At 41.8% G+C, this 11,203-nt stretch overlaps 2 protein-coding genes across 4 annotated transcripts in view; one reads left to right on the forward strand and one right to left on the reverse strand.

Annotated features, from left to right (window-relative positions):
- The window catches only part of LOC135378035 (GATOR2 complex protein WDR59-like), a 38,082-nt gene extending 37,476 nt beyond the window's left edge, over window positions 1–606 (forward strand). For both annotated transcript variants that reach the window (XM_064610863.1, XM_064610864.1), the window contains one exon: window positions 387–606. In XM_064610863.1, the coding sequence (XP_064466933.1) occupies window positions 387–520 (134 nt within the window). In that variant the 3' untranslated portion in view covers window positions 521–606. The remainder of the gene's footprint in view (window positions 1–386) is intronic.
- Window positions 607–835: 229 nt separating this feature from the next.
- LOC135378037 (RNA cytosine C(5)-methyltransferase NSUN2-like) lies at window positions 836–11,086 on the reverse strand. Of its 2 annotated transcripts, none has more exons than XM_064610867.1 (20): window positions 10,936–11,086; window positions 9,916–9,984; window positions 9,622–9,716; window positions 9,393–9,494; window positions 9,187–9,292; window positions 9,038–9,109; window positions 8,756–8,977; window positions 8,632–8,687; window positions 7,940–8,014; window positions 6,561–6,691; window positions 6,195–6,396; window positions 5,982–6,109; window positions 5,185–5,221; window positions 4,435–4,527; window positions 2,642–2,777; window positions 2,414–2,494; window positions 2,174–2,312; window positions 1,940–1,979; window positions 1,670–1,794; window positions 836–990 (listed from the first exon to the last, which is right to left on the reverse strand). In XM_064610867.1, exons 1-20 carry the CDS (start codon window positions 10,996–10,998, stop codon window positions 869–871), a joined length of 2,094 nt encoding a protein of 697 aa, XP_064466937.1. In that variant the 5' UTR covers window positions 10,999–11,086; the 3' UTR covers window positions 836–868. The 2 variants fall into 2 exon arrangements, with proteins under 2 accessions (XP_064466937.1, XP_064466936.1); XM_064610866.1 differs by having other exon boundaries at window positions 9,916–9,987.
- Window positions 11,087–11,203: the final 117 nt, after the last annotated feature.

Raw genomic sequence — 11,203 nt, forward strand, 5'->3', positions numbered from 1 at the left:
GGCTGCCCCGACTTTCCGACGCCCCTGGGCAGTACTGTACATGCTCTTAAAATTATGCCTGTGCAGCTCCAAAAGCAGAAAACGGGTGACATTGAACTATCGTCTTCAAAAGACAGCCATTTCGACATTGTTTGCCGAGTGCAGACAGTTAAAATTGACAATTACGGTAACTCTGTAGCGTAACTCACTTTTTCTCTCTCTCTCGTAATACTACCTAATGTTAGAAATGATCTAATTTGAAGAAAGTTCTTCACTGTCTATGCCAACTTTCTGATGTTTTGCAAGATTATCCTTGGGTTACCCTGTTTACCAGAAAGGGAGCTGTACTGGCATGCTCACTTTGAGTTTGGTTGCTACTTACTAGCCAGTGCAATTCTGACTTGCAGGTCACTTTCACTTTTGTGTTAGCTGTGGTCATGGTGGCCATTTGCTGCACATGCTCGAGTGGTTCAAGACACAAGCAGTGTGCCCATCAGGATGTGGCTGTCGCTGTGCAGCTGAAGGGAAAGTGTTTTCCTAACATTTGTACAGTATTGTAAATTATTTATATGCACACTGTAAATATTCCTTTGACAGTGTTTTTCAATGAAAATTTGTGTGAGCTTGTGTCCTTGTGAGCTCAGCTTGGAAAGAAGGAACAAAAGATGTCATCATTTCTGTAGCTGTCTTTCTGCGTTTAAAATGGAACTTAGTTGAAACTCCCTATCATCATCCCAAAACATGTGAAACTGGAAAATGTCAGACACTAAATGCCAGTGTAGGTCAAGAGAGGTTGCGAGTAGTTTCGAACTTTTTGAATATGCAGGTCAGTTAGTCAATAGTAAACAAAACTGTGTACTGGTCCACGGTATTTACTGTCACAGTAGTACTAGACAGACATTTCTTCTTGTGCTTCCTTCAGAACAGTTTCTTCGTTATCTTTTACAGTCTCTTCTGCGGCTGTCTGATCTGCTGCATTTTCCTCAGTCTTTTTCTTCCTATCTCGTTTTTCTGCAGATAAAATTTAAATGCTCATATAAATCATACGAGGACCAAATTCAAACAAGCCATCTACAGCTACAATGCATTCAAAAAAATTTTGTTGGGAACAAAGTTTGTATGGTTGAATAAGTACCGTATTTAACCGCATATACATAATACATGGTTCTTAACCTACAAAGGAAGCCTTTAAAAGTAGGGTCATACTATGTGTGTTCACATTCAACTTTAGTTCTATCTGGTCAGTGTGTCTGTCCTGCTTGTATGCATACGGGACAGACATACTGACCCTCTGAAATGAAGCTTAGTCATTAAGTGACACATTGTTACCCAAACAACTGCGGAAAAAGCTTCTGGTAACCTGCCTGTTCGTATCATCCACTGAAGCCACAGACAGACGATCCCACAGCATGCTGGGCAAGCCTTTTAAAGGATTTGTATTATCCCAAAGTTTTGATTAACTGTGCTCATAACACCAAGCTCCCGCCATATTTATATCTGTCAAATATGAGGGGCACCCAATGCTGGTCCCTCAACTTTTTTTTAATGCACTTTAATGCTATTGTTAGAAGTAATGAGTCCCACCAGAAGTTACCGGGAGTCAAAAGTGATAAGTTACTTGAAAAGGTAACCAAATTTACTGTAACAAGCTTTCCATCAGCACCAATTACCACACCCATCTTTAACTTACCAAACTCTGACACATCATAACCACACAGGCGCAGGTAATGGACACGCTCTTGTTTTGCAACGTAGCCCCGAAGTGTAGCCTTTCCCCTCCGTCCGGAAAGAATGATGTCAAATTGCTCAGCTGTCCTGCAATACGGCAGCGATGCTTTATAATACCACAGAGCAGACAGAGTACACAAGAATATTTAGTAGTGTTCCAGAAAACACAATACTACAAACTCTACACAAAAAGTGATGGACATTGCAGTTGCTATAGGTGTCAACTACGTACCCCGGACAAGCAGTGCATATCAGGATGACACAACCCTTTGCTGAAAACAGAAGAATGCATTTCTTGTTACATAATCACAAAAACAAAGCACTAATCTTTTTTTCACGATGCGTTTGCAACTTGCAAAATATTCAAGCTGTAACAAGATCACCTTTGATATGTAACGTCAGGTATTATTCGTTACTCGTTCATATTCAATTGATTTTCTCATTACTGATAGTGTAACAAGCATACTCAGATCTTTTATTTTTTCCTGCAGCTCTGGTGAAAACTGTGTTTCCAGGGGGTATTCTTCAGTAAGCAACACATAAAAGTCTTCCTTAGATATATGCAGTTTCCTGTCCCCAACGTAAGGAAAGACGGTCGCGAGACCCTGTGAGAAAGCAATGCATAGTTCAGCATCTGGCCTTATCAACACGTTCGAAAAGTACCATATGGCAAGAAAAACAATCTCATAAAAATGTCTGTTCCTACCTCCTGACAAAATCTGAAATTACAGTCTAGCTCCTCCTTTCCCTCGCATCGACAGAAGACCCGCACGCCTGTGTTGATCACCTGCAGAGCAAATGGTTATGACCACCGAGGCACCCACGTGTGTCTAATAAGGCTTGTTAACTGCCACAGTGATCAATGGATAATGTACTTATCACCAATTGAAAACCAGATCCGTATTGAGTACAGTAAAAGTTTTCCTTCACACACCTTTATTTTATCGCTATTTGTTTCAATAATGTTTTTCACTGCTTTGGACACGAGGTAGATGTTGCGTTTATTCTCTTGCTGGCAGCGCCCCAAAAGCTGAGTGCTTGGGAAACTGACGTCAATCTTGTAGAAGTCCCTAAACATGAAACAATAATGTTGTCAAAACTAATGTACCCCTATGTATAGTCTATGTATCCCCGTTTCCTCTTCGTGGCATATGCACCAGACGACTGCAGGGAATTTTTACACTTTTAGAGTCAATGCCGTGTGTGCTCATTGTGGCAAGGATTGCAATGGAGGAGCTGGCAACATCAGCTGTCCCCACTCTCCTACTATGAGATCCTGCCATCCAGATACACAAAAGGCCAGCTTAAATGCACATTGTGGGTGTGACTGTCAGATGCCAAGTACAAGATAACGACTTCAGTGGTCACACTATGGTTTCATCTGAAAAAGGATGACCAAGAATGTGTCCACAAAATTCAAGTTGTTCCCCAAACTCATTTCCAAAATTCACATGTAACTACAAGTCTAACCTCGATATAACGAAACTCACGGGGGCCACAATTTCTTTCGTTGTATCGAACATTTCGCTGTATCGAATTGGAGGTCATGAACCGCGATCTTCGCGAGGGCGCGCGCTGTACATAAGCGTCGATAACTCCCGCTACGATACGGGAAAGTTTTTCTTGAAATATTATAACAACTACAAATGCAGCGGAAAACAGCACTTACGGCATTTTATTCTTGCGTGAAATAGCCGGTTATTCGCGTCTGCGTCATGCCAGAAGATGCGCTGTCACGCATTGTTCGTACGCCGCCAAAGCCTCCGTAGTGTTCTCCATATCGTGTCGCGATCCCGCACACTACAGTCACTACCGCACACCTTCCAAGCACGTCTGTGGCAGTGCGTCTTCCGTAAGGCTCTTCGTTGCTACAAGATGTTTGTCCCTGTCAAGAAAATCTGGCTGATTTCGTCACGTAGGCCACCACGCGAACGAAGCGTTTCCCACACGCGCGTTGGCACCTTGCGTCTCGTGCTCTTTCTGTCCTGTACTTGGCTGCAACCGGACAGTTCAGAACCAGCGCGAAAAGGAGAAACCTCAGAAGGAAAATCCCAAACCTTCCAATGACTCAGACCTCCTTTTGTAGGCACCAGATTCCTCCCGACCCTAATCGCACATGTCATCCTTCGCCGCGGGAACAGGACGCAGCTTGCGCCCTTTGTGTTCTATGGCCCTCTGCCGGGGAATCCAAATTATTTTGCTCTATCGCGTTTCGTTGTAACGAGGTTTGACTGTAATTTGTTCCTATGAACATTTGATAGTGGGGGAAATGGAAGGTATTTGGTCTCCAGCATAAACATGATTTCACTACAAATTGACACAGTCATGCAAGAGAATAAGCTCTGTGCTGAACTTCAGCTAAACCTGATTGGACAGAGGAAAGGTTATTATATATCCCATCACAACTATGATTATCCTGGCTTTCTGCTCAATATTAAATTGTTTGTAAGCCCAACCCTCTGTAATGCCCTGTTAAGGGTATTAGGGTGCCCTTGAGGGTATTGTGAAATAAATAAATTATCCGGCATCCCCCTTAGCTCAGTTGTGCTGAATTCTGTGAAATTGTTATTCTGCTATGAAAAATAATATGTCAACATCAACGTAACGTGGCGTCCCCGGCCGGAAACTTTTACATGCTACTGTAGATGCAGTGTTTCTCTATCTGTATGCCATAATCTAGGTCCACACAGCTAATCACAAGGTTCTCTAAATAAGCACTCTCTATACCTTACAGCCTTCCAGATGTCGTCATCGTGCTTAAGAAACACAAAAGGGTCTTCTTTGTAGCCCAGAACTCTTCGCCTTTTTCTTGGAATTGGTCTGAAATTGTTTGCAACCAGTTAGTTGATCTCTCTCAAAACAAGGCCCATAACTGGAAACAAATGTGCCTGGCAACCTGCTGATTCCACAAAATTTTTCGTACCATGTGGCCTTAGAAAACCCCACCCCCTCCTAGTGCAATGTTGTGCACATAGCCTCACCCTTGAACACAGTGAAGCGAATGAAAATGAACATGTACCACTATACAATCTGCATTTCTTTGGCGTCTCTGTGTTCTTGTGCTGCCAAAATATACTTGTTCCCTCCCTCTCCAAATGCTATGATGTCATCAAGGTGTGAGTAGATGAGGTGAATGCAGTTTGCAACTCAGCATGCACATTTCATTTGACTTTCCACGTTGTCTTGTGTTTCTCATCTTACATCAGTACCCTATCTTGTGATCTGCTGTTCTAAGCTACTGCACCCAACAACCACGGATTAGACATTATTTTGCATGCCCTCCACCCGCACCCCTCATGCCCTGTCATGCCATGTGGTATGCCCTCATCACTCATATCAGCTGGTTCGCTCAACTGCACAACTTACCAATTACCAAGGGCTTACTGTAAATTCTACATGCACTTGTAGATAATCAAAATACACATAGATAATACACAAGATAATACGCATGCACAAAATTATCGTAAATTTACTTACTCTTTAGTAGCACTGGTGGACAGGGCTTTCGGTTCTCCTGAGAATTGGAAAGACGATGATAGATAGTCATTATTAACATTGAAAACGTTCAACACCATAGTTACTGCCAGGACCAGACTGGGAAAAGAACTATATACCGGGAAGAGAATCTGGGGGGAAGGAAGGGAGGTCGATCTATGTCCATCATAGGAGTGGACTTACGACTTGACTTTCCGGGAGATGGGCTTGGAGCCGGACTCCCCAGTGGAGAGTAAGGAGGACACACATGCTTATATTTGTCGGTCTCATTAGTCTTCTTTGGATGTAAGCGTGTTTATCACCGGGCCTTTTTTAAAATTGGGGGTAAAAATCGGGGAGTTATTTCAGGAGCCGTAAAACGGTAAAATCGTGCAATATCAGGTTTGGGCGGCAAATAAAAAACAAGAGCGCCTCTCACATCTTCAATGCACAGGATATACGGAACGGCCACACTGAATGTACAGTGCATAGCATTATCTAGTACCCGTATTGGTGATTTGCACTTTGCCAAGTTAGTTTTAGGGGTTTTTCGCGTTTTACCCAGAGTGATGATGATGCAGATTGGGGGGTAAAAACAGGTTTTACCAGGTTTAGCCCTGAAACACAAGGCCCCTATTTATTCACTGATGTTGCATATAGTCACTTAGCAGGTATAGGCAACTTCTCTTCAATGAGGATGACTACAAATGGTCTTCACAGCTCACTTAATCCCCAAATACCACAAAGTGGGCCAGCAACCCCCCCAAGGCAATGCCTGGAAATATTATACAGTTGTTCACCTGATTCTGCAGAAAGACTACTCATTTTATCGTCCTTCTGCGATTCCCAAGGAAGTCTACATGATGTTTTCTTCAGCACAGCCACGAAGAATCCACCTGTGTCTTGTTGATGAGGTAATATTCTGATGCTAGTTGATGGGAACAGAAACATTTTGAGTGTAGTACACATACAACAGATAAGTAAAATTCAGATCCGAGTTGATGGATAGCTACCATCGTTCCAGGTGGAGCTTTTCTAATACATCTGGTGGCTGTGGGAACATATGTTGTCGAATCTGAGTGTGATAGCACTCTGGTACTTCTTCAAAAGAATTGTACAGGGTCAAGTCTTTGCTAGCTACTTTCCAAGTGGATAAACCAGGACTGCACACAAGACCAGGGAGGCGATCGCTAACATCCACTAGCTCCACAGCCCCTTTAAAATTAAAACAAGTTAACATTTTCACAACTGAACCAATTTTATAAGAAAAAAAAAGCTGTCATAGTCACAAGCTGTGATTCATACCTATGGCATAATTAAATGACAGAAGAAAACTTTCAATAATGATTAACATGTATGTGTGCCAGGAAACAGCTGACCTTCACACTGCAGCAGCAAGTTAGCAACAACTGCCTCATCCTCTAGTGGATTAAGAGAGCACGTTGAGTAGACAAGAATGCCATCCTTAGCAAGGAGCTCCACACCACGTTTTGCTATTCGTGCTTGCAATCTACAAAAAAAAAAAATCATACAATTTTACAAAGGTGACACCAGAGTTCGAGGTAACTCGATACAAGTAAGTTGTTACTGCAACTAAGTTCCTTTTTTTGGTAACTTGTAACTTAACTCGGTACTTTTGCACCGTGGTATCTTTCAGAGGAACTCATTTCTTTTTCAGGTAACTTAAGCTAAGTTCCAAGTTACTTTTAATTCGCTTTTCACTTACGTCCACTTATTTTCTTGCTATCTCTCCGGTTCTTTCATGGCATTTTAGGCCATAAACGTGATATTATTGACAGTATTCTATTCAGGAAGTAAGAACTGCTGCCATTGAAATGAAGCTGAACCATTGTGTGCCCATAGGGAGTAAGATGCAAAGCGTTCGAATTGTTGGACATAAACGAAAACTATCTAAGCATGTTGCACTCCTCCGCAGGCAACTCAAGGTCGAACTCAACTGCTCACGCGCTCTGCACCTGTGTAGTGCTATTTCGTGTACGAAGTAACTTAGAAGTAACTCGCTCTTTTTTAAGTAACTACGTAACTGCGAGTTACATTTCAGGCTGAAGAACTTCGTTATTAACTTCGTTATTCAAATTTTTTACACGGTAACTTAACTCGTAACGAGTTCTTTTTTACAGGTAACTTCTCGATCTATGAGTGACACATTAACATGACCTAATAATAAAGCCACATTATCAAATTCAGATGCAAAATATAAAGGATAAATGTGGTGTGAGAACACAGATAGCTCAAGAGGAGATAAGAGAGATTATCTCATAATGAAAGATCGTGAGTCAACCAACAAAAGAGAAAATGCCCATCAATACCCAGGCACGGACTCAAATTTTATTGCGGGTTGTGACATAAAAAACAAAAACGAAGAACACTGGTTGGTCAATGTGCACAACGTGCATCTACTTAGTGATCGCTTGGATGATCCTCGCCAGTGACGATCAATCTTCTGAGCGCTTCGACAGATTCTAACGAGCCAGCCGTGAAGATACAGCAACACGCTTACTACTGATTGGCTACATTTGGGGGGATTGAAGCCCCCTATGCACCCCCCCCTCCCCTGTTACACCACTGGGCCTTACTGCTCTTAGTGTGAACAACAAACCCCAAACCACAGCAAGACCACCTCAAACCCTTCACAAATAACCGTCCTAGCAGTTCAAAGTAGATGCCGCAAGTTAGGAACAGAAACAAACAGAACAGAAATAAAGGTACATGACGTTTGGAAAAAAAAAAATCTTACCCATGAATGCTGTTTCCATTTGCAACATTCCATTTTCTCCACAAGTCTATATTTTTTCTCAGCGTACCGTCACCACTGTAAGGCAGGATAAAAAGCCATTTCTCAGTAACACAAATGGATACCTTAAAGGGAAGATTGCATCCAGAAACCCATCTATGAAACTGATACCACTATGCTCGGCATCAGCTGAAAATCTACCTGGCTAATTTTTTCGTGCTTAAAAGTGCTTAGATATTAAATAAACGAATTTGAAAGATCAGTGCTGCTTCTCCAGCTGCAGAGGTTCCGGCGGCGTGACATCACTCGCTAACCAGAGGAGTGAGAGGGCAGTGTTTAGAGGAGAAAGGCGCCATCCAGACTCCCCGGAATTCTGCGAGACACCCGCACGGCCGTGGCATTCCTTTTCTCAAAGTCGCGCCCTCATTGGTTCTTAGGGAGTGACGTTTTCTTGTTTTTCCAGAGAGGGAATTCCGGCATACTCTCAACATCCGGCGTCCGCTCGTCGTGTATTCCACTGAATAACAGTCAAACTACGCCACTATTTTGCGTGAAATTTTCAATACCGTGGTCAGTGGTCCACGAGAAATAAAATGACACTATAGTTTCGAAATCTACAGGAACGGATGCGACCGTCCCTTTAGCATGTTATACTCTATTGACAACAGCTTATTTCAGCGTAGCACTGTACTTACGAGCAAGGGACGTCACAAAGAATCCTGTCATACTTTAAGACCTCGAGACTACCATCCTGAAATTGCAACAAACTTTGCAACAGAGTGCTAAATGGAAGCATTGTAATGGAAGAACAGTACTAACATCTTTGGTGATGGAAATGTTGGGCATAGCAGCAGCGTCGTGGTTCGTAACTAAACAAGCAGTCGAGCGAAGACGTTTCGCTTGGTGAACCAACATATAACAGCGCTTATTGTCCACGTCATTAGCTACCACAACACCTTCTGGAAGACTATCTGATTTCCTATGAAGCATCTCCATTACCTGGGCCGTTTTAGATCCTGGAGCAGCACACATATCCAATACCTACACAAACATGTAGCTGCATGCACGCATCCTAATCTAAAAATTTGCTCAGGATTATACCTTATGGTGTGGTTGGACATCCAGGAGCAGTGGTGGTATCATGCTAACTGCTTCTTGACGAGTTATGTTACCCTGCAAAAAATACAAACAGCGTGCCACCGTGCTAGCCGGTGAATCTTCTATTATTGCTAAATGTGAACGTAACTCACTGTGTCAGTCTCAGATATGAGGAAACTGTGAAGTCTGGCATACGCCTCAGATTTTCTGATCATTATGCGAGAAAGGTCAAGCTGCCATGCGAGTTCATTGGGGTACCTAAAGTCAATTTTAAAACAACATAGTCAGTGACCAGCAAATTCAAATGATACTAAGCTTGATCACAAATCTCTGAAAATATAATTTTTGTCACTATTACCAAGACAATGCTGTTGGTTTGCCAGATTCTGCATTGTCCCCAACACTTAGAAGGCTCTTGAAGTATTCACTCTTGACGATGTTGAGTAAGTGGTTTGATTCACTGAAATGTGAAGGGAGGCCAAACGTGTAAGCACAATATGCAGTTACACAAATGTGAAGCAAACCTACAAGAAGCAGAAAAATATTAGGTTGGATATCAAATGGTTGATACGTGTGCCAGAACTTACGGTAAATATCCAGTGATACGGAATGCAACTGGTAATCCGGTGCGTAATGAACGCATGAAGTCATCCCACTTGTCTTCAGGAACTATGCCTTGAGCCTTTGTTTTAATAAATTATGACAGTTTACTGCTTTGGCATGGCGAAAGTTGCAAACAAGCAAGGACAGTGTCTGAAGGTGTACAGTACATTTCATAAAATATGACATGAACAACAAGTTGATTAGCACACACAACAGGGTTTATTAGCTGTAGTTCCACAAGCCTTGCACAACATCAGTACAAGAAAATGTTATCTCACCTTGTAGTATTTTTCAAACGCTGTATTAGTTTTTACTATGTCTGTGTATGTAGTGGTTCCATTCTCGACCTTCTGAAACATCAACACACAATTTTTGTATTTTAAAATTTATATGTGTAATTCAATTTTGCAATTGAAACTAAGTTAAAGCTATTGGTGGACACAGTGTGTGTACTGTACCAAGCTTATTTAACTAATGCATCCTTCAAAGGGTAAAAACAACAACTTTATTTTAATGATGACGAGAAAACTTTCGAAAACTATGATGAAAGAGAAACTTTACATACATACATAACTGCATCAGTACTAAATGCATCCTTGTGTCATGCACCAAGTCAAGAAGAAACTGATGTACTATTTTGAACACCTCTTTCAATGTTTGGAACATGATATTTCAACAAATTTAAGACACAATCATCTTCAAGAGATCATGCGCAGGGAACTGCGTCAACATAAAGGCATAGGGAAACATCTCTTGGAAAATACCCAGCTGGCACTACGATTTGAACCTGGGTAAGCATCTAGTCATGGCACAAAAGGCAGTTAGCTGAACCTCTTTGCCGTGGGGACCACTGTTTAGCAAATAGCAACCTGTGTCTTGGTAGGACATCACCAAATATACGAATTCCACTGCAGTTCAAAGCTACCTGCGTTAATATCACTGCATGCTTCTAAACATCTTTTATAGCTCTGTCATGTAGCCATGCAGGTGATGACCTTTTCATATGTTGTCAACAAAGAAGAATAAGAATTTGCTGAAGTTTTGTAAACTGAAGAGAAAACTTCTCGCTCCTTCCTTTTTGTCTTGTAAACTTCATATGAAATGTCACTACCTTTGAAATGAAAATGGGAACTCATTAAAAGTTTATTTTCGATTAATCAAGTGAAAAACCAGCCAAGGGCAGGTTCACTCTGACGTCTCACCAGCTGTCGGAGTGAACCTACCGATTTACTGAAATTGCGGATTGCCTTTGATCAAATATGATTCCCATTGATTAGAGTAAAATCAAGTGGATATACCCTTTGAGATCGATCGGTCCTGCTCTCATTTTTATGATGCTTCTTGTTCCGTTTCCTACCCATTCTTTTTTGAAATGTGCTATCGTTTGCTACAGATATCGCGCACAACCAACACGTGCGCCCACCACTTTTGTGTATTTCGGAATGGATGAGCTTGGATTAGCTTGTCCGGGTTATCCGCATATAAGTGTAGTGTGAGCATGGCGAGCAATATGCAAACGAGCATCACATTCTAGTATTTTTTTATTTTCCGGAACTAAACTTAAGA

This window comes from Ornithodoros turicata, chromosome 1 (assembly GCF_037126465.1).
Source record: "Ornithodoros turicata isolate Travis chromosome 1, ASM3712646v1, whole genome shotgun sequence".
Classification (NCBI taxonomy): Eukaryota; Metazoa; Arthropoda; class Arachnida; order Ixodida; family Argasidae; genus Ornithodoros; species Ornithodoros turicata.